At 47.0% G+C, this 23,206-nt stretch overlaps 7 protein-coding genes across 7 annotated transcripts; 3 read left to right on the forward strand and 4 right to left on the reverse strand.

Annotated features, from left to right (window-relative positions):
* Window positions 1-2,018: 2,018 nt before the first annotated feature.
* POJ06DRAFT_269373 (uncharacterized protein) lies at window positions 2,019-3,613 on the reverse strand (the record flags this gene model as incomplete). Its single annotated transcript, XM_056189370.1, has 5 exons — window positions 2,019-2,345; window positions 2,400-2,735; window positions 2,793-3,201; window positions 3,265-3,327; window positions 3,396-3,613. The coding sequence occupies 5 exons, from the start codon at window positions 3,611-3,613 to the stop codon at window positions 2,019-2,021; spliced, it is 1,353 nt and encodes a 450-aa protein (XP_056042762.1).
* A 318-nt stretch (window positions 3,614-3,931) lies between these two features.
* On the reverse strand, window positions 3,932-6,876 carry POJ06DRAFT_256631 (cobalamin-independent synthase). Its single transcript, XM_056188045.1, has 3 exons — window positions 6,681-6,876; window positions 6,239-6,552; window positions 3,932-6,168 (listed from the first exon to the last, which is right to left on the reverse strand). Exons 1-3 carry the CDS (start codon window positions 6,715-6,717, stop codon window positions 4,207-4,209), a joined length of 2,313 nt encoding a protein of 770 aa, XP_056042763.1. The 5' UTR covers window positions 6,718-6,876; the 3' UTR covers window positions 3,932-4,206.
* Window positions 6,877-7,100: 224 nt separating this feature from the next.
* On the reverse strand, window positions 7,101-9,057 carry POJ06DRAFT_256635 (uncharacterized protein). The gene is made up of 4 exons (XM_056188046.1): window positions 8,780-9,057; window positions 8,426-8,684; window positions 8,321-8,362; window positions 7,101-8,208 (listed from the first exon to the last, which is right to left on the reverse strand). Exons 1-4 carry the CDS (start codon window positions 8,848-8,850, stop codon window positions 7,594-7,596), a joined length of 987 nt encoding a protein of 328 aa, XP_056042764.1. The 5' UTR covers window positions 8,851-9,057; the 3' UTR covers window positions 7,101-7,593.
* A 78-nt stretch (window positions 9,058-9,135) lies between these two features.
* Window positions 9,136-12,228, forward strand: POJ06DRAFT_256640 (uncharacterized protein). The gene is made up of 3 exons (XM_056188047.1): window positions 9,136-9,823; window positions 9,875-11,423; window positions 11,481-12,228. The coding sequence occupies exons 1-3, from the start codon at window positions 9,533-9,535 to the stop codon at window positions 11,915-11,917; spliced, it is 2,277 nt and encodes a 758-aa protein (XP_056042765.1). The 5' UTR covers window positions 9,136-9,532; the 3' UTR covers window positions 11,918-12,228.
* On the forward strand, window positions 12,215-14,941 carry POJ06DRAFT_256646 (P-loop containing nucleoside triphosphate hydrolase protein). Its single transcript, XM_056188048.1, has 8 exons — window positions 12,215-12,379; window positions 12,445-12,522; window positions 12,588-12,652; window positions 12,714-12,970; window positions 13,034-13,238; window positions 13,292-14,120; window positions 14,176-14,508; window positions 14,567-14,941. The coding sequence occupies exons 1-8, from the start codon at window positions 12,250-12,252 to the stop codon at window positions 14,674-14,676; spliced, it is 2,007 nt and encodes a 668-aa protein (XP_056042766.1). The 5' UTR covers window positions 12,215-12,249; the 3' UTR covers window positions 14,677-14,941.
* POJ06DRAFT_256651 (Rho GTPase activation protein) lies at window positions 14,942-18,089 on the reverse strand. Its single transcript, XM_056188049.1, has 3 exons — window positions 17,398-18,089; window positions 17,269-17,343; window positions 14,942-17,215 (listed from the first exon to the last, which is right to left on the reverse strand). The coding sequence occupies exons 1-3, from the start codon at window positions 17,713-17,715 to the stop codon at window positions 15,236-15,238; spliced, it is 2,373 nt and encodes a 790-aa protein (XP_056042767.1). The 5' UTR covers window positions 17,716-18,089; the 3' UTR covers window positions 14,942-15,235.
* A 2,106-nt stretch (window positions 18,090-20,195) lies between these two features.
* Window positions 20,196-23,060, forward strand: POJ06DRAFT_256655 (transcriptional activator of glycolytic enzymes-domain-containing protein). Its single transcript, XM_056188050.1, has 4 exons — window positions 20,196-20,439; window positions 20,543-20,676; window positions 20,769-20,878; window positions 20,947-23,060. The coding sequence occupies exons 2-4, from the start codon at window positions 20,598-20,600 to the stop codon at window positions 22,750-22,752; spliced, it is 1,995 nt and encodes a 664-aa protein (XP_056042768.1). The 5' UTR covers window positions 20,196-20,439; window positions 20,543-20,597; the 3' UTR covers window positions 22,753-23,060.
* Window positions 23,061-23,206: the final 146 nt, after the last annotated feature.

Genomic DNA, 23,206 nt, shown 5'->3' on the forward strand with positions numbered 1-23,206 from the left:
AAGAGGACTTCAGCAACTGCGCTCACTCACTGGACATTGCGGCCCGAATAGTCTTGCTCCCGATCAGTATATTACAGCCGCATCGCGTAACAAATGATCACAACAATCCCAAGTCCATCGCGAACGTTCGTAACATGATCTACCCCGTTCGGTAGCCGGTAGTCAAACAGCGCATGGTTTTGGCGAAACCGAGAACTCGGGAGATACACAACTCCATTCTTCGGCATACATGCCGCCAACTCGATAGCGTGCGTAAAAGAAACAACGCTCGAGAAAGGTCAAACGTAACGAGGTGACGGCGAGTACATGTATCAGGCGACAGAAGAAGACAGACGCAGACAGGCGATAAGAGTGGCGGCGGTTGACCACACTCGGAATAGAGTCTGCAGGGCTGCACGAGGGAGCCGGGATACTAATACTGATTAGCATTGATTGTTTAATAGCAAGAATACCATCTAAATTCTCCAACTCGGGCTTCGCAGTATCATGTGTAGACAAAGCCACACCAACTGCAGCGGCAACCAATGGACGCGAACCCACAGTCTTCAGCATACACTCCAGAGCCTGCGAAATCCCAGTGGAGCAACACTATGAGTAGTAAAGCAGGCCATATAGTCATGAATAGTCATGGGGGAGCGATGGCCTGTTTCAATATATCTGTCAAACAAGAACACGGCTGATCGTTATTTCGCTTCCGGAATCTTGACCACTGTTCGAACATCACGATCTCCTCTCCTAGATTATGAATTGTCCTGACTGCATTTAGACGCAAAGGGATCATTTGCTGCAGAATAGACCGAGGAGTAAAGAACATCGAGGGCTGAGCCATTCGGTACTTCGTACGCGTTCCTGTCGCTCTTCACCCTCAAGGCAACCCCCCTCCTAAATGATCATCCATATTGTTTAATAGCACATCTGACCAGTCTATCACAACAGGACTAGAATCCACGCTAAAAGTGCCAGCTGACATGTACCAAAAAAAATCTGGAAGATCTTGCCCTCTTGCATACGCGTATAACGTCGATTTGTTGACCCCGTGACCGTTGCTAGCCCCTCTTCGTCTCCGGAGTTCCCCTACGACCGGTTACTTGCCGGAACCTGTTTTGTCCTTAATAGTTCTGTATCGCTTAGTTTTCTTTTCCATAAAAGCTTTGACCTACGAATTAGCCTATTAGGCGACGACATGTTAAAGCCAAATTATCTAGAGTTTTGACAATAAAGGAAAGTTTTCTCTAGTCCGTCTGAGCAACCGTAACGCAACTTCCCAGGGATTTAGCGAACACGAATAAACCTTCCGTTTTATGAACAATATAGACGAATCCTCGCCGTGAGGCAAATACGAACTGACAATAAGAATCTAACACAAATACTTGCAACTGACATTTTTCTCTTGAAACGCGAAAGTCATATCCCTGAAAATAGGGTTTCTGCTGCAGCACGGAAGAGCCGATCGTAATTTCGCGTGTTATACTTACTAACCGATCGTTATACTTTAGAGCTTCCTGTTCATTGCAACGCTCCGCCGCGGCTTCATTTTGTTAGAGACTAATCTGCTTGTGCTTGTACCGACGGGACGTGGCTGCCGGTTTGTCAGCTTTGGTTGCGTTAAGTCACGCATTGCTCATTGGTTCCAGAAATGATGCCGCGCTTAACTACGACAAAATTGCCGTTGCGATTGGATCCCGGCATTATCAGTTTATCATTGTGAACAAAATCGAGAGCGACTTTTTTTCGGCGCACCTCCTTGGCGGATCTCCTTGGCACGAAAGTCTGTAAGCCTCGCGCTGGCGAGCCGTCGCGACTGCATCGATCGGACCAGGCCACTGGAGTGTGCAACGCGATTGTTAATCGCAGAATATGTACGTAGGACACAGAATAAGCTCTTGATTCTACAAGATCGAAAAATTTTGAGCCTGAAATATCCCATGTGTGTGGACATAATTGGTTCTACATACTCATCTCCGCAATTGCCTTCCATATTGAACAGAGGAAATCGAACCACATATATGCAAATCCTATTACTCCCAATCGGCACCCCAGCTTCGCAATCTTTCTTCTGGTATCATTGACCCACCAGGCTGCAATTCTTTACGATCTTCTTCCACAATCTCTGAAGTTGCGTTTCGTGATTCCAGATTCTGCCGGTTCTCATATGCCGAAGCCATACACGATGCCAAAAATTCGCTTTGTACGCCTCTGGCAACTAAGATCCGGAGTGCATTGGCACATAAAAGAGGATCAGCATGGCGTGCCGCAGTCATGACAATGTTGATGCAGGTGCCGTCGTCAGGGATCACGTAGTCGAGTTCGACAATATCTTCCCATATCTGTGCGACCATGTCATACTATATCCAGTTAGTGGTCTTCTTTGCTGCATGGCATTTGTCGATTGCACTTACACGAAACTCCCGCGCTGCTAGACTCAGCAGAGCGCCCCAATGCTCTTCGTTTGGTAACCCGCGGGTCTCCATTCGGTCCATCATGTACTTATATGCAAGCTCAAATTCTCCCATATCAAGCAAATGCTCAATCATCATCTTATACGCAGAATGCGGTATAGGCAGATTCTCTTCCGTCATCTTATCCATTGTCCGGAGAGCCATCTCAAATTCGTTGCTTAGTAAGTAGCTTTGAATCATTCGCATCCAATCCTGCTCCTGCAAATCGAAATTCTGCGACTCGGCCAGACTCACTACGCCATGACGAACCGTTGGATCCGGTGATTTCCCAACAAGCTACCCCCATGTATCAGCAAAAAACCACATTTCGTAACCCCTACATAAACCACATACCTTAAACAACTGATGAAACATATGTCGGTTGATCGCTTTCCCCCGCAGCAGAAGCTCGTCAACAAGCATCATAATCGTGGGCGCCAGGAATCCACCTTTCCCACCAACCTTGACCATTGCGAACACGACCTCCGAATATATCCACATTGGCGGAACCATGTCAGCCTTGACAATAGCGTTTGCAAGCCGAAACACACTGTCATATTTACGTTCGACAATGTATGTGTGCATACGGAGTCGGATCGTCTCCCATGTCTCGTCAAGCTCGAAAAGTGTGCCGTCCTGCTTCTTTGCAGTGTGTTCTGGGTTCAGTTTGGGAACAAACAGAGGGTCGACAGAGGGCCGCCGGGCTTTATTCCGTAATCCTTTCTTTTGAAAGTGTCGCCTCATGAAATCCAGCGACGATAGACTATTCACTCAGAGTTAGTTCGTGACAAACGCCATAATTAATGCGACATCTTAAAATACGTACTTATCATCGTCATTCCTTCGCAGTTTTTTATTCCTCAGGTACATACTTGCGGTCTCATCAATGCTACCCAAAGAACCGTTAGTCCTGCGAAAATTTGGCATGCGCTGCCATTTTAAAGAACAGACACTTACTCATACTCAGTCCCATCTTTCCAAAGCAAGTCACGACTGACAGAAGGCGTATATTTATCCTTCACATCCCTGTTTCTTTCACCCCGAAACTCGTTGTGCGGAGTAATCTGAGAATACAGCTTTCTGCCACCCGCTGCGACCAACGCAGTCGCGTGCCTACACCGCGAATAGCGTGTAGATATGCGGAAAGTTACTGATGCCGCTTTGATCGTTCTCATAGCTGTGTTTATTCTTATCGTCACTTCTGTACTGATGCCAAAGAACAAGATATATTGCACTGTTGTGTCTGTTCTCGCGTACGCTGTAAAGTATAATTCTCAATCGGTCTTCTGGCTTATACGCAATTCACTTAGTTTACGTGATACGTAAATTATTACAAAGTATACCTCGATCCCTGCTTAATCCGTAGCACGGAGTTGGATGTCATTGGAAAATTCATTCGGCTATAGATTCAAGCCGCACCGAATCATTTGGGAAAATAATGAGGGTTAGGTTTCATATTTACATATCGGCAATTCGCAGGAACCAAGATTTTTTTCTGTAATTACCATGATGATTCGATCAGATCACAGCTCATCTGTGTCATATATTATAACAACGGCGCATTCCGGAATGACTTTTACATACCATCAACGTACAACAAATATAAAATTTTCATACATCATATACAAAAAAGCAAGACCCAAAGCACATTTTGTATATCTATACGGACCCATTTTCACACTCCCTATTATACTTCCCGCCCAAGCACACATGGCGACCGCAAATCAAACAGTAACTAAAAAATACCATCATTGAAATGATAAGCAATTTAAGCAGTAGCAACGTACTTGGCGCGGAACTCCTTAGCAGCGTCAACCATGTTCTGCAGCGACGCGCGAGTCTCGGTCCAGCCACGGGTCTTGAGACCACAGTCAGGGTTGACCCACAAGTTCTCTTGCGGGTAAACCTTGAGAATGTCCGCAATTCTGGAGACGAACTCGTCCTTGGCTGGGACACGCGGGGAGTGGATATCGAACAAACCGAGACCGATGTGGTTGGGGTATTCGGAGAACTCCTGGATGTAATTGGGATCGTCCTTCTTGGAAAACTCGATCGAAACAACGTCAGCGTCAAGGGCCTTGATGTGGTTCGGGTCAAGGTCAGAGTAGCAGAAATGGCTGTGGATCTGAGTGCTGTCGTCGACACCAGAAGTCGCGAGACGGAAAGACTCAACGGCCCAGTTGACGTAATCATCACGCTCGGCACCAGCACGGAGAGGGAGACCCTCACGGATGGCAGGCTCGTCGACCTGGATGACGTAGACACCAGCGGCCTCGAGATCTTGAACCTCGTCCCGGAGGGCGAGAGCAAGCTGCTGGGCCTGGAGCTTAGACGATATGTCATCTCTAGGGAACGACCATCTGAGACAGGTGACTGGACCAGTAAGCATGCCCTTCATAGGCTTCTTAGTGATCGACTGAGCGAACTTGGACTCCTTGACGGTCATTGGGCCAGGGCGGGAAACGTCGCCGACGATGATAGGAGGACGAACGTAACGAGAACCGTACGACTGGACCCAGCCGTTGGTGGTGAAGACGAAACCGTTCAACTTCTCACCGAAGTACTGAACCATATCGTTCCGCTCAGGCTCGCCGTGGACGAGGACATCGAGGCCAACTTCCTCCTGGAATTTGACAACAGTCTCAATCTCCTTCTCGATGAACTTCTCATACTCCTCTGCGGTGATCTCACCCTTGGTGAACTTGTTGCGGAAGATTCGGATGTCCTTGGTCTGAGGGAAAGAACCGATGGTGGTTGTAGGGAAGAGAGGAATACCAAGGGCCTTCTTCTGCGCAGCAAGACGGACACCAAAAGGAGATTTTCTTCGGGCTTGATCCTCAGTGATCTTGCCAACACGCTCACGGACGGCTGTGTCATTAGTTATGGACGAAGTCTCGCGAGCAGAGATGCTCTTGGCGTTAGCAGCGAACTCGCCAGCGACGGACTCAGGGCCATCAGTGACAGCCTTGGCGATGGTGACAACTTCAGCGAGCTTCTCAGTGGCGAACGAGAACCAGTCCTTGATCTCGGCAGGGATTTTCTTCTCGGAAGCGAGAGTGACAGGAGTGTGGAGAAGCGACGACGAGGTGGCAACAATCACACGCTCAGCACCGACCTTAGCGATGGCCGAGCTAACAAACTCAATAGCCTTTGCGAAGTTGGCCTTCCAGATGTTTCGGCCGTTAACGATACCGACGGAGAGGATCTGCGAAGGAGACAGCGCGGCAACGATCTCATCCAACTGCTCGGGAACACGAACAAAGTCAGCGTGGACACCAGCAACAGGGAGACCCTTGATCGACTGGATGTTTGGTCTGACGTCACCGAAGTAGGTGGTCAAGAAAAGCTTAGGAGCAGCTTCAGAGACGAGATACTCATAAGCAACCTTATACGCGGACTGGACCTCGACGGGAAGATCGAGGACGAGGATAGGCTCGTCGATCTGGACAGTCTCAGCACCAGCCTCCTTCAACTTAGCTAGGAGCTCAGCGTAGACGGGGAGAAGCTTCTCGAGGAGAGTGATGGGCTCCAGCTCGAGGTTGTCCTTGTCAGCCTTACCGAGATAGAGGTAAGAGACAGGACCGACGAGAACAGGGCGAGTGTTGATACCGAGAGCCTTGGCCTCGAGAAACTCATCGACGGGCTTGGTAGAGTTCAACTTGAACTCGACGTTCTTGGAGAAAGTTGGTCGGACGTAATGGTAGTTAGAGTCGAACCACTTAACCATCTCCTATAATTACGATTCAGTAAGAAACCAGATAAGCTAAGTAAGCATCCTCCAGAACTCTCGGTTTACTTACAAGAGCAGTGACGTCGACAGCAGGAGAAGACTCAGTGGCAGGCCTCTGGAGACCACGACCCATGGCGAAGAGAGTATCAATAGCCGGAAGATTGTACTTGCTATAACGCTCGGGGATAACGTTGAAGAGAAGAGAGTGATCAAGGACCTGATCGTAGAAAGAGAAGTCGTTGGACGGGATGATATCAACACCAGCATCCTTCTGGAGTTTCCAGTTTTTCTCTCTGAGCTCCTTGCCAACCTTAAACAGCTCCTCAACAGTGGCCTTGCCAGACCAGTAGGCCTCAGTGACCTTCTTCAGCTCACGCTGAGCACCTGCAGATCAATGTTGTCAGCATACCTGACCAAAAGCATTGAGTAATAGTTGCTACTGCCGCAAGCCAAATCCGATTGTGACAAGACTCAAGCTGCAATTTAATCGCGCCGTAAGAATATTCACGTACCGATACGAGGGAAACCAAGAACAGCAGACTGAACCATTTTGACGATGAAACAATTCCAAACGAATGAATAGACAATCGATTGGCTTTTAAGAGAAGAAGAAAAGCCAAGGGGGTGCGAGAAGATACAGAAAAGAAGCTTGAGTCCGCGGCGCGCACCTGAAAATTTTTGGCAGGCGAATTATTGAGTGGGCCAGCCAAACTGTAAGTCGCGCCGAATACGGGGACTCGTCGGGTTCGCTGGCGAAGTCAGGTCCGGTCCTCGGATCGCACGTGCTCAAACCATTCTAGCCGTATATAGCAAACCTTCTGGTTTGGGAATGTCCCCTAGCAGAAAGAAATTGTTTAAAGTTTAGCGCATTATTGTGTCGACCCTATTTAAATGCATCTCAATGGAAGAGATAACGGCATATCAAACAGGAAAATTTGCCAACTTTGCACTAAACGCACAGCTTGGCGACCTAGAGTCGCCATAGTGCGCAACGATGACGAGTTACGGATGAGACCCTTTCAATGTAACTAGCAACTCCAAGATCTCAAAATTTCTCTTTGTGCTTCCATGTGTAATGGCTGTCAAGTCCCAGCGCGCGGTCCATTGGAATTCATGTTTATGCGTGGCAGTAACTTCGCCAGTTTTGCATTTTAAACGATCGCCAAAAATAGTCTCGGCAACGTGGCCACTCCAGAGTCCAGAGTCCAGAGTCGTTCGATTCGTCCAAAAATCGAGTTACTGTGAATAATAGGTCACAGACGCAATTAATAAATTATAACATGACCAAACAGGTCACGCGAATAAGAATCAAAGTAGCCGCGCACGTGCGTATTGCACAGCGCAAGCGCCAGCACAAACAAACTCCTCGACGTCTATGACCTTCACAATCAAAGATTAGTACCTAAATAATATACATCAACCTTGCTATGCCTTTTCAAGAGCGGCTTCACTGAACCGCCATAGCTGCTTCCGAGCTTCGTCATCCAGTCCCAGCTTGTTGATAGTGCGGATATAAATATTGGAAAAATACACAAATCCGTCTGTCGGTCCAGGGTACATTAAAATTCCCTTTATATTTTTGTCTACAACACGTCTGTCGGCAGCAAGGAATAATGCTGTTTTAACTCCATCGTTAACATTGATGCCAAGCAACTTGGCCTCAAGTTGGCCAACAAGTTGCATGTACCAAGGCAATGGCGATGTGGAGAGGTCAAAAATATGCGTATAAACAAGACCCGGATGGCACGCGTTAACATAAATATTCTTCCTGTCCTTGACAAGATCCGCAAGCTCTCGCATGAAATACAGGTTGGCGAGCTTTGATCGTGAGTATCTTTGAAGCATCTCTCGAAGCGTGAGAAAAGCAAACCACGAGTGGTACGTTGTCCTGACATTATCGAAATCAATAGGATGTGAATTCTCATATGACTTCGATGACATAATCACGATTCGCACGTCCGAGTCCACATTCCCATCTGCGGTCTGCTGGATGAGAGGTAGCAGCGTCGATACGAACGCAAAGTGTCCTAAATGCTTTACACTAGCGTCAGAGGGGCTAAATACCATCCTACTCAATCGGTAGCTCATACATTTACCTATTTTGTCGTTAGCATGTCATTTGTAGAGAAGGATGCTGAATCTATCAGCTTACCCCAAAGTTTCTCTCGTAGCCCTCTGGCGTGAGCTCGGATTTCTTATCGCAGTGTTAGAGTGTCAATCATTAACTCCCTGAATATACGCTAAAAATGTAACCTACAATGCCTCCAAGACCTGCATTTGCAACCAAAATATCCAATCTTGTTTCGAGTTTCATAAAAAATTTGGCAGCCATAACTGCACCTTTCATCGTCTCAAGGTCTAGTTCCAAGAATGCAAGATTCTCATCCGTGCCAATATCTTCTCTAATTCTGGCAATCGCTGCCTCAGCACGACTGTGTGATCGTGAGGCAATGTAAACTTTGCATCCCTTTCGAGCTAGCTCACGGGCGATAACCTCCCCTAGGCCAGAGTTTCCACTGATAAGCAGTTAGTTAATCGCAGAGAAACTTGTAATGGAAGGCCCAAGAGCTCAATTAAACAACATTAGTCGGAAACGAAACTTGGTATTTACCCAGTGACTATCGCCACTTTCCGTTCGAGATTCGGAATATCGTCGAATGTGAAATTAAACGTCGCAGACATTGTAAGCAATTTCTACTCAGTCGATCGTGACAACGGAAGACTCAAGCGGTTTCACGTTTAACTAGGCAATAGATATACCTCAATCGGAGAAATCACCGATATGAAGAGCAGAGTTGCGATCACGAACTGGCTCGGTTCAATTCACATTGCGTCAAAATATCATTCCGAAAACGAAGCAGGGGCTCTAGGTACAATACCCTTGGTGCCTACCCCCATACCCCACAATAATTTGAGTTTCATTTGAAGATGGCACGGTGGGAAGCCAGTCTTGCTTTATGAAGTTCAGCTTATTGACATTATAGAAGATTATCGACAGTTGGCTATTTTTATGCTCAGAATTGCCTCGTTTGGTCAGACCTCACGATCTTCACGATATAGACGGTCGGGAACAACGTGCAGAGTCGGCGCCGACTGCCGACGATGGTCTACCAGTCGGTCACGATGGTCTGACGTCATACCAATCAACGTGATGTGACTGAGTTCTGTTCGTTCTTCTTCGTCATCGCTGTGGCGAGCTTACAACGACTAAGAATAGGCAAATTTGAGAGCGATTCCTGTTTCGGGGACCAGCTAACAACTTACAAACCTTGCCCACGCATCAATTGTTATGCATTCGTTCACATATACTGTGCTAACCTTGGATATTCAACATCTGGCATTACTGCCTGTATAGTCGAACAACATGCCATCGACAAAAGCTATATGGGCACGGTCTCCTTACTTGGCCGTGCCCCATCATGAGAACATGTCCTCGACATCCGTGAATTCAGTCGCATCGGCTAATTCTGAGTACTTTGACAATACTACTCCGGCCAGCGATGAGTACAGCAAGCGCATCTCCGAGACTTCTACTCCTGCCGAAGACGGAATTATCGAAACAGATTTCGCATCCATCCCATCCTCCACTTTGAAGGACCAGTTGCAACTGCCATTGCCAAAGTTCAAACACGAACCATGGATCCACTCGCTAACTGTATGTGTCAGAATGGATTCGTAATAATACTATCAACTAACATCTGCACAGCCTATGTTCATGGGCATTGACATCCAGCTCCCTGAGAAGGATGCGCATACAAGCTCAATCACATTCGGGTTCTCCATCCACGACGGCTACTATTCTACCGATTTTGCTATCAAGACAAGAAATATTTCCAAGGACACCGACCCATCTGAATACCCGCTTCTAATTACCGAGCGGATATTACTTGAAATCAAGACTTACTCTTCCGAGCATCTCTTCAAGTTTGTTGCCGTCGCATTCCCTCAACGCGTTCAGAAGTTTTGCCCCAGGCTTTGTGCGAGACTATGGTTAGAGCTTGACGTTCTTCCGTTCGTCTTTAAAGATGCTGCTCTCAGCGGAGGACATGATGGTGACGAGAGTGAAGACTCTGTCGGTGCGGCTCCATCGTGTGACGAGCTGGCCGATTCACTAGCACGCAAGATTGTTATGTTCTTCGGCCCGAAGGGCCTTCCGCGTATCTCAATTGGCTACCGAAACAAAGTCGAGGTGGATAACGGCGGCCTAATTCATATGGTCGATTTACGAGAATACCAAGCATCTTGCTCTCCAGAGACATGGGAATGCATGATGCGTCTTGTCCATGAATTGAAGATTACAAGGATATGTGGGCGCAATGGTGTTCGAATCGGATTCTTCAGCGCGACTCCGCAGGGCGGTGGTGTTGCGCTAATGAGACACGCCTTGATCAGATTGTTCAAACTGCTTGACATTCAAGCAACATGGTATGTTCCAAAGCCGAATCCCAGCGTGTTCAGAATCACGAAAAACAACCACAATATCATCCAAGGTGTCGCAGATCCCTCCCTTCGCCTTACCGATCCCCAGAAAGAACATTTTTCGAAGTGGATTGAATCGAATTTTGAGCGCTATTGGGCAACTGGTCCGTTAGATTCTGAAAAACCGCCTGGTATCGATATCGCGGTGATGGACGATCCACAGGTTGTCGCTTTGATCCCCAAAGCGAAAGCGGCAGGAATTAAGGTCATATATCGTTCGCATATTGAAGTCAGATCTGATTTGATTAAGCAGAAGGGATCTCCGCAAGAAGGCGTTTGGGATTATTTGTGGGACGTAGGCATCAAGGACGCTGAAGTCTTTATATCGCATCCAGTCAGAGGATTTGTCCCTGATGTTGTAGACAGGGAGAAAGTGGGATTGATGGGTGCCGCAACTGACTGGCTAGATGGTCTAAATAAAGACTTGTCGCGCTGGGACACATTCTATTATATGGGTGAGTTCAAGAAACAGTGCGAGGAAGTCAAGGCCAATAAGCTTGTCTACCCAATGCGTCCATATATCTGCCAAATTGCTCGATTCGATCCCAGCAAAGGTATTCCGGATGTCCTTGAATCATACAAGAAACTCCGTGAGATGATGGATTACGAGCTTCCACTAAGAAAGATTCCTCAATTGGTCATAGCTGGTCACGGAGCCATTGATGATCCAGATGGAATGATCGTGTATGATGAAACTATCAAGATGATCGCCACTGAGGATTATGACACCATTTCGAGCGATATCATAATCATGCGCTTGGGCCCAAGCGATCAATGTGAGTATCCAGAGGGTTCATCTGTAGCGCTTCGCTCCTGCTAACTTGAGCTTGTAGTACTGAACTGCATTCTCTCGAATGCGACGGTAGTTCTTCAGCTCTCTCATCGTGAAGGCTTTGAAGTTAAGGTTTCGGAAGCTATTCACAAAGGCAAGCCAATGATCGCATATCGCGCTGGCGGAATCCAATTGCAAGTCGAAGATACTCGAAATGGTTACCTCTGTGAAGTGGGCGACACCCAAACTGTTGCTGATCGTATGTACGAGCTTATGATGGACGGGGACAAATACAAAGAGCTTTCTGATTATGCCAAGACATCTGTCAGTGACGAGGTCCATACCGTTGGCAACGCTTTGGCTTGGTTGTATATGTTCAACGAACTCTCCCATAACAGAGAGGTAAAGCCGAATGGAAGATTTGTGTATGACATGATGAGAGAAAGCATCGGAGTGCGTTGGAAGGATACTGAGAATCGTTTTCCGAGAAACTTTTGATTGACCGATGACTATGTTGGATTAAATTTGGTTGTACGACTGAGGGTTGTGTCGTTTGTATCTCCCTTCGATTCTGTTATCACGTATATAGATGTGCAGAACAGCAGATCGTGTTTTTGGATATAGTTAATCATATACGTTGATTTGAATAACATAATTGCATAGCAACTGGATGGAATTGGAAACAAAGGAAGAAAAGACACAATTTACTTTGACCAGCTGGTCGGGATATGGGTTAGGGCTTTCTTCGAGTACTTCAAGTTTGACCCTTCTGAATTTCTGATATTGCGCCTGTTTCGTACGGTGAGAATGTTAGTATGGTATGAGATGCAATGAGCCACGGAATTAACAATGATGATGATGTTGGGCCTTATACGGGCTTACGCACCGCTTCAGTGAGCGCGCAGTTCAAACTCGCCTCGATTCGACGGCAACGAGAATTGCTCCCCATTTTTCGGCATCGTGGGTTTGATATTCATGTCACGTTGCTAGTAAATATGTCTGTATGCTAATATATTTCATGTTAGGTCAAACGCTTCTGTATATTATCGAAACATCTCCAGTGCTTATCCTCATTGGCCACACAGGTTCAGGGAAAAGCACACGTACGTTTGGTCCAGTGGTTATTGATGCCTCTGTATTTGGCATTGTTGACTTACAATTGATTTAGAATTGACGCAATACCTATACGAGGAAGGATGGACCTCCGAATCGAAAGCAATTGCTTGCACACAAGTTCGTTATCTATGGTCTACGGTCTTGGTTAGTGATTAATTACCTAACGAGGTTTCTTTAGCCTCGACGAGTAGCAGCAACATCGGTAGCAACCCGAGTTGCCGAAGAAATTGGCTGTCAAGTCGGTGAAATGGTCGGTTACTCCATACGGTTCGAGGACATGACATCTGAGAAAACGCGGATCAAGTACATGACAGATGGAATGCTGTTGCGAGAACTATTGGTTGACCCCCTACTATCGCGGTATAGCGTCGTTATGATTGATGAAGCACACGAGAGGAGTATATACACAGATATTCTGCTTTGCATAATGAAGAAGTATGTTGGAATCTGGTCCTATTTTAATCACACTTCCAAGCAAGCCTAATCAGAACTTTGCAGAGTGATCCGAAAACGAAAGGACTTACGGTTGATAATATCAAGTGCGACGTTGCAAGCAGAGGAGTTTGCGAACTATTTTGGGTCGGATACCAAGATTGTTAGTATCGAGGGAAAGATGTACCCTGTAGATATTCTTTATCTGTCTGAGCCGACCGAGGATTACGTTGAGAAGACCATACAAACGATTATTGATATACATAACGAGGTACGATTTCGTCCCTTCTTGCTTTGTGCAATTTTAATCCTGAATTACTCTAGGAACCTGAAGGCGACATCCTTGCATTTTTAACCGGACGCAAAGAGATTAACACGGTTGTAGAAGCCATTCTTGATAGGTCGGTCCCGGATAATCAAGCACGACTGCTTCCGCTTCCTCTACACGCCTTTTTACCTCAAGATCAACAAAATCGAATTTTCGACCCAGCCCCAGAGGGCACTCGAAAGGTTGTTATTTCAACGAACATCGCTGAGGCCAGTGTCACGATTGACGGTATCGTCTACGTTATCGACTGCGGCTATGTCAAACTCAGGGCGTACGATCCTGCCTCTAAAATCGAATCACTCATTGTCAGCCCGGTATCGAAGGCAGCGGCTATCCAGCGAGCTGGAAGGGCAGGTCGAACAAAACCCGGTAAATGCTTTCGGTTATACGACGGTCAGGCTGCCGAAACGATACTCCCGGACGTTTCCGTACCGGAAATACAGCGAACTAATTTGGCCGGTCCCATTTTGCAGTTGAAATCACTCGGAATTGAAAATATCGCCAAATTAGACATGATTATGCCTCCTCCCGTGGAATTAGTTGCTAACGGTCTTGAACTGCTATATTCTCTTGGCGCATTGGACGAGTATGGAAAATTGACTGCGGGTCTTGGTGAAAGGATGGCAGAGTTGCCACTGGATCCTATGCTTTCAAAAGTTCTATTGACGTCTTCAAGTCTTGGGTGTATGGGTGAAGTACTTACGGTTGCTGCAATGATGTCAGTCGAAAATGTGTTTTATTTACCAGAGGATGACCACACTGCTGCGGAAATGGAGCATCTAAAGTTCACTGTAGATGAAGGTGATCATTTGACTATGTACAACGGTAAGCCTTATGCGAACATGTTAGTGAGAAGTCTTCGACTAACCGCAGTGATCAGTGTATCAGGCTTTCTCGATTCGCGGCAAAAGATCCTCGAAGTGGGCCCACGACAAGTATCTTAACTATAAAGCTCTTTTACGAGCCGCGAGCGTGCGGAACCAATTGGCCAGGTACCTTGACAAACTCGGAGTCAAGGTTCCTTCTTCCACATCGCTATCAACAGTTGACGCGGAGACGATCAGAAAATGCCTTGTAAGCGGCTATTTTGCCAATGCAGCAAAAATGCAGCCCGATGGATCCTTTAAGCTTGTGGGTTCTGAAAAGGTCGTCTGGGCACACCCTTCATCGGTAATGTTTAGTCGAAGCGCTGAATGGGTTATTTACTCAGAACGTAGGTTCATCGTTCAGAATCCGCAGTTTTATAGCCAAGTTTGCTAACATGTCCGTAGTGATGGAATTGGGTGAGAAAACGTATATGATCGGTATTACCAAGATCGAGAGAGATTGGTTGTTGGAATCAGCACCAGATTATTACCAAGTAAGGAGAGGAAGGGCATAGATAAGTACTATGATAAGAATTTTTCCGAAAAGAGTGGTTCGTGTCAACGTCGCGGGTTCCAGTCACTCAAGACTGTCACTCAAGACTGCCAGCTGGATCAGAGTTGCCAAAAAAATACTCTAACAGGCGTCTGCCTCAGGCGTCTCTCTAGTGATTATTACAGGTAACATTAAGTTGCAAAGAGGATGTTAGACAGAAGGCATATCACTCAAGAGAGCCAAGTGAACGGTTGATCTAATATATGCCACAACCTTGGAGATGTAGTGTAGTCTTTGATGTAAAAGTCAGATTCATTGCTAACACCATTCCTTTGCCTGTAGTACTAATGCATACTAATTAAACACATATATTACATGGAACCGTCCACACCAATATCGCAAATCCCTCGAACAGTAGTGAGCAAAGATAGAGCCCCAGGCAGTCTAGCAAATTATTGCAAATTCAGTTGGTGCCATTTCAAACGAAAAGCATCAAATGGCACTTATTAAGTTAAACATTACTCAAACATAAAATATCATACAAGAGCATAAGCTGACCCATAACTAGAAGCTGTTACTCGTTACCATCGCCTTCTCGAGAATTGCCGTTGCAGAAACTCAAGCATCCTTGGAACGTTGACAACAACGTACTCGAGGTCCAGGACCTCGACGCCGTTGCCAATCATTTCCAATAAATCATCAAGTTTCAGGTTCAATTCTAACAAACCCCGGATTCTACCCTTGTAGTTGAGTGACACTACAAAAGTACCAGGAGTGGGTGAAGAAATGTAGAAAAACAAGTTGTTGACACGATTTTGCGGGACGTTGCATACGACGATAACACCTTCCTTCTGAAGAGCCTGCTGAGAGAACTTGTAGGGCCCTAGGAACGGGGTCTTGGGCTCCTGGCGTCCTTTGCCGTGGATAGCTACTAATCCGACACGATCGTTTATCGACGACTTCTTGGGTCCAGATTGCATTCGAACGTTGCGAAGATACGACTTATAGGTCTCAAGCTGACTGTGAAGATATTCATTGTGATCCTTGATTGTCTCAAACACGGCCTCCAGAGACTTGAGCTCCACCAATACCTTCTCTCTTATGGATCCCAATTGCGCCAGTTCCTCTTCAACTTCTTCAGTGAGCATGATAATGTCTGCGGTCTCGTCTTGCAGCGAATAATGATCCTTCAACTCATTTAACAATTCTAATGCTCTTGCGCCTTTCTTGCCCAAGACAGGGTCTTTTGGCGTGGCAGCTGCGAAGGACGCGACACGATGAAGATCCAGTGGACGTGCACGAACAGGACTAGTACTGGGGAGCGATCGAATTATCTGTATCAATAGAGACTTGGCTTCCATAAACAGAACATCGGCTTGTGTGATGTCCAATGCAGCTCCAAGCGATTCAATCTGAGCTTCAAACCGGCTAAACAACGGTAATCGGATTGTAAAGTTCTCTGAACGTGGAAGCACAGGCGGCGTGGTACCCATATCTCGCAGGATTACAGATAAACGCGACGACTTGTCAGGGGCAAGAGTGCTCAAGTGCTGCTCTAAAAGAGCGTGCATGCTGTATATTTCGTTGATTGTGATCGAAAGCCAAATGTCCTTCTTCGAGAGCGCCACATACTGGTCGAGTTCAAGGTTCTCGTAGAAATCAGGGACGTCGCAGAGATCATTGAGAAATTTATTCATTCGAGGTTTGTTCTCATCCACAAACGCAGACACTGATGCCATATATGGCTCCTTAGCGTACACTGTTTTGTTTGCAAGACCCTGCAGCATTTTTGCAATCAGTGTAAGTGCCCGACGAGGATTTTCCGCTGGAAGCGAGTCGACGAGCATATAAGAATGTGGCGTGACAATAGCAGGATTGATAAATCGCAGGAAAAAGAAGGCGCCTATTAGCGTACACACCGCCGAATCCTCGGTACTAGGATATTTCCGCCGCGTAAGACTCCGGATCTGCTTGCAAATCCACCGAATCCCATATGGTACAGACTCAAGGGAACCGATGATCTTACTGAGGAATGAATTTGCGATATGGAGCAGTGTTGATACTCGAGGACGAATGGCCTCCAAAACCTCCATATTGGCGGCAGCATCTTCCGCGGAAACAGGTCTTTCTATGCTAAATCGTTCGGCATTGCCATTTGCACGATTATACGAGTCTCTATACAGTCCCTCATAGACTTTAAGAGGATTAATTTCAAGATCGAGGTCAAGCTGACTACTCAATTGGTTGATCTGCTCCGACAGTACTGACTTGAGATAGCTCTGGCCCGGGCCACGTCGCGTGTACGTCGTCATCATTCGCGATACGGGAGTGTTGGCTCGTAACAGTGATGAAAATTCTGTCGCAGTGTCGAACTGAGAAGCCAAGACTGATTGAAACATTGTTAGTAGAAGATGCTCTTCTCGCTGTTCATATTGGTTTCCGTAAATCGTGAACATCACAGTCTGAAGAAATGAATCGATTTCCGCCATTGATAATAGTCGACATATCGTAGCGATATAACGTGGCTCCGTTTGCAACAAGAAAAACAGATTTCCATATCCCTAACTTTCGTTAGCATGAAGGCATAGCCAGAATGATTGAATTTTTCACGTACATCCAATTTGCGATGATCTGGAAATGATCCGTCTTGTATTTCGCTCTCTTCCAGCCGGGTCGCAACCTCAGTTTGCTACACAGCGTCAAGTTAGCATCACCAACATGGCTACCCTCGGGCAAGACATACCTCCTCCAGCGCGATCTTATTTTGGATCAGCAGTGCGATCCGTGAATCCAAATACCGCACGTCTCGTTCCAACAGAAAGTTCTTCTTCGACTGCGCCGAAATCTTAGCTTTCAAATCTCGCAGCCTCTTCTGTGCTCGCGCTAAAGCATCGTCGACCTCCACGTCGCTTTCAGCAGCCGACATAGACACGTAAAGCGCCGTGAGAGAATACCGCTTCGACTGGCGATTGTTACGTGTGCCACTGGATATTCGCCTAGCCGCGAGTTCTGCCATCGTTGGTCGTGCCTGCGACGCAGAAACGGTGGTAACCGCCGCCATTACCGCGATTTAGACTAGATGAGTAACAACTAAACGTGGAGTATCTCAAATCAGGATAAACTGACAAGAAAATGTCAGGCGATGGCAATGAGGATATGGAGGTGAGAGACGGGGATGAATAGGGGTAAAAAGGGGCCTCAACAGCACGTAGCAGTAGCACAACAGATGGAATCCAACCGTTCGTCGGGCTCAGATGCTGACGTGGCCAGCTGCAAAGGCAGGGCAGCAGTACGGACAATATTAGCTGGGAGTGCGACCAAAGGAGAATGGAGGGTGCCGACTGATTTGCAGTTGACTCGCAAAAGTAAGGACGCTAAGGAGTTCACCGTAGACTTTCACGCCATTGTTTTGCCACAGCGTTGGCTCGCCCCCGCAGCGCAACCTTTGTATTGCGCCGCGCCTCCCCGCCGGAAAAATTGATATTCCGGCCCAGTGTTGAGGCCAAACTAATAGAGCGCGAACGGCTCGATGCCGGAATAGCGCCAATGGCCAAACTCTAAGCCACTCTGCCATCACATCTATTGCCACAGTTCATGGAACGACGCCATCGGTCTTCATTGGTGTCCCGCAGTCGCAGAAGTCAAACCAAGCACTTAGAATTCACATTCACATACAAGCCGATTAAAGGGCGAGCGTAGGGGTGGACACGAATGACGAATATGTTCGCATTCGTAAGAATATTCGCAATTCGCATGCGAATAATTGGATGTTGCATGCTTACGAATGCGAATGCGAATAGAAAACAATTATTCGCAATTATTCGCAATATTCGCACATATTACTGGCACACCGGCACACACCCGCCACAAAAGGCCCAGCGCATAACGCTACAAATAGACCAAACCCGCACTTTCTTCATTCGTTGCCGGAGTACATTTCCCTTAACAAAACAAGCTTCCTCATAGTGTCCCACTTAGTCAGTATCTACGAAGGCCCAGCATATCCCTGCCGCTATTGAACGGTCTCTCGACTGCCACTTCCGACGCGGGAATCGCCACTTCCGACGCGGGAATCGCGATATAGTCTCTAGCTCTCACTTCGCTATACAGGTGGTGAGGTTTTGATTAAAATACATGGTTTGATGCTATAGAACCAGGGGCCGTGTTCGTCAGGGTTTGGGTTTTTGAAGTTCTGCGAATATGCGAATGCGAATAAAGAAACTTGTATTCGTGTCCACCCCTAGGCGAGCGGCTGAGTTTAGAAACCAATGCCCCTTATCTTGTTGGACGCCGTCTTCCGTCTCCACTCCTTGAGCTGAACTACTTCATAATTCACATCGGCCGAGCTTGTCGCTCCGTATACCTGGGATGATGATCTGCATGTATATAACCAACACGCACAGCCTTTGAGCGAAAGATCTCAGTGCCCAGTCGGGTGGGTGCGTGTGAATCCTTAGACCGGTGGCTCCTGTGGCATATATCTGACGGCGGCTTGGCTCTGATTGACCCTTATTGTTTGGCCATAGCGACACGGAACGGTCGTACAGTAATGCCCGGTGCCTGGCTTAAGATGCCTGTATCCGGCGATTATGTGACTGGAATTACGAATTCATTTTATGACGAACGACATCAAGGGATCTCAAGGTATCTCAGTACAGCACCGACCGAACTAATAATGACCAATCACCCTTTTCTGAAGTACACATTACGGCTTGCGACCGTGCTCATCAGTTTACATATGACTGCTGCGATTCAATAATTACTGTCAATTATTGGTTCTCCTTAATATTATTTAAATTGCGATGGCCGGGATCTAATTGCTGGCGTGAGAACCTGCCGAATTGACGAAGGACAATCAGGGGTAGCGGAAAATATGGTAGGTCGGTGCAACGTCTAATGCTTCCACGGCATTTGTGGGGAATTCAAGGTAGACAAGATATCTTGTCGTTGTAGAATGCTCTCCTACCCGGTAATCGCCCTCTAACGTCACGACGAACACGAATCTCTATAACACGCACGTGCACCGCACATTTACCCTAATCCAGTTGGCCGAGTCGCAGTTATTCGCTCATACACACTACCAACGCAAAGTCCACTGCTTTGGTTAAGTGTAATTTTGTTCAGATCAGATCTGCACTCACATAAAGTGCACCTGACAGTCGATCTAAAAGGCCGCGCCGACTACCGGTTTGTTTGCTGGGGCTTCGTGTAAAACAAACTATGCCGAAACATGCTAGCGCCTACGCCTAGGACGATCAGAGAGTCTCTTTCATTATTTAGCGCTGTGAGCTAGCTAGCTTGGACATTTCCCCCACTCACTGAGTGCCATGACAAGTATCTGGCTATAGGAAAATACCACAATGCATTTTTAAATAGCATGTAGTACAGAAAACGGGGCATACAGATTTGGTTGATTAGCGTAAATTGCCTGACGGCGCATGAAAACTATTGTCGGCGAATGCTGCGGGCAACCTGCTGACCCAATAACTCACGATCGGGTTACAGGGCCAAAGTCTTTTCGCTGGGGCTCTGCGAAAGAGTCTTGTTCGGCAGTTTAGTCTTCTAATCTCCCTCAACCCCGCAACTTCTCCAGGCGGCGATGTCCGTCTAGAAGAGGACATTTTTGCATATCTAGCTAGTACAAGTGATTCTTCAGAGGTCTGTACGATTTTGGTGCCGTTTCGACCCTGGCTTGAGCGTGTATGAGACGTGTTGCTTACAATACCACCGCAGATCTTGGTTTGAATGCATTGCTCTTTCTGGCACCAATTCAGAAGATTTTCTAGTAAGTTCTCGAGGAGAGTCATTAGCGATGTTTTTATTTATGTGGATATTACCTTTTGTCTATTTTGCTGTCAGGAGGTCGTGGAGTAACACCATCTTCACAGGCATTACCCAGGTTTTCGCCTTCTTGCAACCTCGTAGACTCGCTGTTACCAAGCTATGGACGGAGTAATGCTTGATCAACATTCACAAAATGCCAAAGATCTCTTAGAGAATCGAGATCGCATGATTCGGGAAAGTAAGTAGTACCAAAGCTTGCTGGCTGCACTCTCCGAGCGATTGCAAATTATTTCTGTGCACAGAGCAACGAAGTGCTAACTGCGTGTCAAGTGGCTGCTGCTATATCCACCAACAGAAATGGTGGTGAGGACGACATGAGCGGTAATGCGTCTCATGAGAACTCGGTGTCGTCGCAGATAGTAAAATTGAATGAGTGGAATGTTCGTTTATTGTGTTTTTTTGTCTCCGTGACATTCTTGATGAAGCTAATGACTACTCTTTGCTGCAGACGTGGTGCAAGGAAATTCGAAAATTTTCCGATGGTAGCACTGTGACAGAGGATAAGATCTGCTTGTTCTTGCCGGAATGTATCATTCCCCGGTTTCAGAAATCGCATTCCGCTCAGCAACAATCTCAAACTCAGGCACAGCAGCAGTCCGGTCAGCAACAGAATTCGAATGGCAACAATGGGTCTGCGAACGCCAGCGGTTCAGAAGATTCGAGCCAAGTCTCAGAAACATCTTCCCCAATAGAGATTTATTCGGTCCTACGGTCATACGTTGCCGTTCTCGTTGGCCAGTACCTGCATCAACGTCGTTCAGGAATCAACTCGCATCCGCATCCTCACGGTGTGTTGCTCAAGGCTTACCTACAGAAATTTCGCAGTGCTGCCTCTGCATGCCACAAGTTGGGTCTTGGTCACAATAATAACAAGGGAAGTTCCAGCTCTAATGGTAGCAGTACCGCCCGCCACGGAAGTTATCATCACCATAGCAGCTCTCGCAGCCATCATCACCGTAATACCCAGCAGCGCCTGATCGACTCGGAGTATGGCGAAAGACATGCCGTCCCAGGGTTAAGTCCCGATGTCTCTGACTCGGATTTTGACTCGTTCTCGGATGATGGTCTTTCCCATAGTCCCGATTTACTGAACGGCGTGGTCTCCGGATCTGGTACAGGTAGTGGCCTCGGTGGTACATTGGGTCATAATTCCCGATCATTGAATGGCAATAGTAGCGGTGGCTTGTCTGGCAGTGCTCGTATCGAGGCGTTGATTCAGTCCAATGTCCAGTTGCTGCGAGATAGCCTTCAATACGTGATTAGCATGCAGACGGACAAGCTATCCCAGCAGCTCACTCGTGAAAACAATGAACTGCGGTCGGCGCTCGACAAGCAGGCACGCTGTGTCACTGCTCTCTCAGCTATGGTTGACAAGATCGCCACCTGGGCTAGTACCCAAGCTCCTGATCTCGCTGCCGAGATTGCGCCGTCATACCGAAATATCGTGTCTCTCAGTGGATCACAGCCAGGCGGCGGAGCTCCCAGTTCAACTCAATCTATATCTTCTATCCAGCAGTCAACCTCACATCCGCCGCAATCTGTTCGCCGAGATACTAGCACCCCTACCTACATGACAACTTCCAGCTTCGGCACCGCGAACAACGTCAACGATACCATATTTGGTGGTAACGCCATGACGGCCACGACATCGCATGATGACGCAAACAGTGTCAACATATTCAAGATGGCTGCTGCAACGGCCGCAGCGGCTCGTCGCAATCAAATTGATCAGCATACAATTCCTCCGCATCACCCGCATTCTCATAATGCACTTCAGCAGCACGAACTTCCGAGTTCACGCAGACAGAATAAAGCGCCCACGCACGCGCAGCAACGACATGTTCAGCACCAACATGCCGCTGATCCCTATATGATGACCGTACCTACCAATGCCAACGCAAACGTCATGACGAACATGGAACATCTTGATATGGTGATACCACAGTACCGCATGAGCCGAGACGTTTCCACAGTGCCAGACCTATGGGAGGAGTGGGATCGCGGCTTGAATGGCGGTCCGATTGTACGCGAGTTGGAGGAAAAATACGGCACTCGGTGGCGTCAGAACAGCGCTGAGCGGAAATTCTTCTGCCTGAGAAAGGTTATCATTGATTACGTTATGAGAATATGCGGGCGCGAGGGTATATCTATTGAAGAAGCTGTGAACAGGGTCGAGGAGATAAGGAAGGTCAACCAGTTTACTTCACTACAACGATTGGCGGAGCATCTCAAAAAAATCAGAAAAACTGTGTAGGTTGGGTTACGGATGATGTTGGCTGGAGTGCATGGCAACAGGATTTTAGGGATGGTAAATCTGGGTTCACAAATTTTGTATTTTGTTTGTGCCTGGTTGTTGGCTTGCTTGTGTGATCCTAAGCGTTATGTCTTTTATTATGTGCAATGTCTTCTATGAACTGAATTTGCTTGGGATTTATGTACTTCATTGTATCGGCTTTTCTATGCACTGCATTACATGGGCTTTCTTGGTAGAAGTGAAAAAGCGGAATCGGTATACAAATGAATCTATTGAACGAAGGCGAAATAATCTCTTTTCGCTTTAGCCTTGTTCTCCAAAATCGTGTATCATTGGACGAAATGAGTGAATAACGGTAATTGCCGCCATGGGCGCAAGTGGTAAACTGCTTAACATTATGTCATCGGGTAAGGGTACAGACTCAATGACAAATCTAAATTTTGCAGGGTGCTGG

This window comes from Lipomyces tetrasporus (genome assembly GCF_029532465.1).
Source record: "Lipomyces tetrasporus strain NRRL Y-64009 chromosome Unknown POJ06scaffold_7, whole genome shotgun sequence".
Classification (NCBI taxonomy): domain Eukaryota; kingdom Fungi; phylum Ascomycota; class Lipomycetes; order Lipomycetales; family Lipomycetaceae; genus Lipomyces; species Lipomyces tetrasporus.

What these genes read in the sequence shown, in the direction of transcription:
- POJ06DRAFT_256631 (XM_056188045.1), bottom strand. Translation starts at nt 6,717, where the DNA reads ATGGTTCAGTCTGCTGTTCTTGGTTTCCCTCGTATCG. An exon ending in TCTTGGTTTCCCTCGTATCG is followed by an intron (nt 6,553 to 6,680) that starts GTACGTGAATAT and finishes ATTGATCTGCAG; the next exon opens with GTGCTCAGCGTGAGCTGAAG. An exon ending in CTGTCGACGTCACTGCTCTT is followed by an intron (nt 6,169 to 6,238) that starts GTAAGTAAACCG and finishes TCGTAATTATAG; the next exon opens with GAGATGGTTAAGTGGTTCGA.
- POJ06DRAFT_256635 (XM_056188046.1), bottom strand. Translation starts at nt 8,850, where the DNA reads ATGTCTGCGACGTTTAATTTCACATTCGACGATATTCCGAATCTCGAA. An exon ending in ATGCAGGTCTTGGAGGCATT is followed by an intron (nt 8,363 to 8,425) that starts GTAGGTTACATT and finishes CACTGCGATAAG; the next exon opens with AAATCCGAGCTCACGCCAGA. An exon ending in GCTACGAGAGAAACTTTGGG is followed by an intron (nt 8,209 to 8,320) that starts GTAAGCTGATAG and finishes TCTGACGCTAGT; the next exon opens with GTAAAGCATTTAGGACACTT.
- POJ06DRAFT_256640 (XM_056188047.1), top strand. Translation starts at nt 9,533, where the DNA reads ATGCCATCGACAAAAGCTATATGGGCACGGTCTCCTTACTTGGCCGTG. An exon ending in CATGGATCCACTCGCTAACT is followed by an intron (nt 9,824 to 9,874) that starts GTATGTGTCAGA and finishes ACATCTGCACAG; the next exon opens with CCTATGTTCATGGGCATTGA. An exon ending in CTTGGGCCCAAGCGATCAAT is followed by an intron (nt 11,424 to 11,480) that starts GTGAGTATCCAG and finishes TTGAGCTTGTAG; the next exon opens with TACTGAACTGCATTCTCTCG.
- POJ06DRAFT_256646 (XM_056188048.1), top strand. Translation starts at nt 12,250, where the DNA reads ATGAGCCACGGAATTAACAATGATGATGATGTTGGGCCTTATACGGGC. An exon ending in AAGCAATTGCTTGCACACAA is followed by an intron (nt 12,653 to 12,713) that starts GTTCGTTATCTA and finishes AGGTTTCTTTAG; the next exon opens with CCTCGACGAGTAGCAGCAAC. An exon ending in TTATTGATATACATAACGAG is followed by an intron (nt 13,239 to 13,291) that starts GTACGATTTCGT and finishes GAATTACTCTAG; the next exon opens with GAACCTGAAGGCGACATCCT.
- POJ06DRAFT_256651 (XM_056188049.1), bottom strand. Translation starts at nt 17,715, where the DNA reads ATGGCGGCGGTTACCACCGTTTCTGCGTCGCAGGCACGACCAACGATG. An exon ending in ATAAGATCGCGCTGGAGGAG is followed by an intron (nt 17,344 to 17,397) that starts GTATGTCTTGCC and finishes GACGCTGTGTAG; the next exon opens with CAAACTGAGGTTGCGACCCG. An exon ending in CAGATCATCGCAAATTGGAT is followed by an intron (nt 17,216 to 17,268) that starts GTACGTGAAAAA and finishes AACGAAAGTTAG; the next exon opens with GGATATGGAAATCTGTTTTT.
- POJ06DRAFT_256655 (XM_056188050.1), top strand. Translation starts at nt 20,598, where the DNA reads ATGGACGGAGTAATGCTTGATCAACATTCACAAAATGCCAAAGATCTC. An exon ending in AGATCGCATGATTCGGGAAA is followed by an intron (nt 20,677 to 20,768) that starts GTAAGTAGTACC and finishes CTGCGTGTCAAG; the next exon opens with TGGCTGCTGCTATATCCACC. An exon ending in TAAAATTGAATGAGTGGAAT is followed by an intron (nt 20,879 to 20,946) that starts GTTCGTTTATTG and finishes TCTTTGCTGCAG; the next exon opens with ACGTGGTGCAAGGAAATTCG.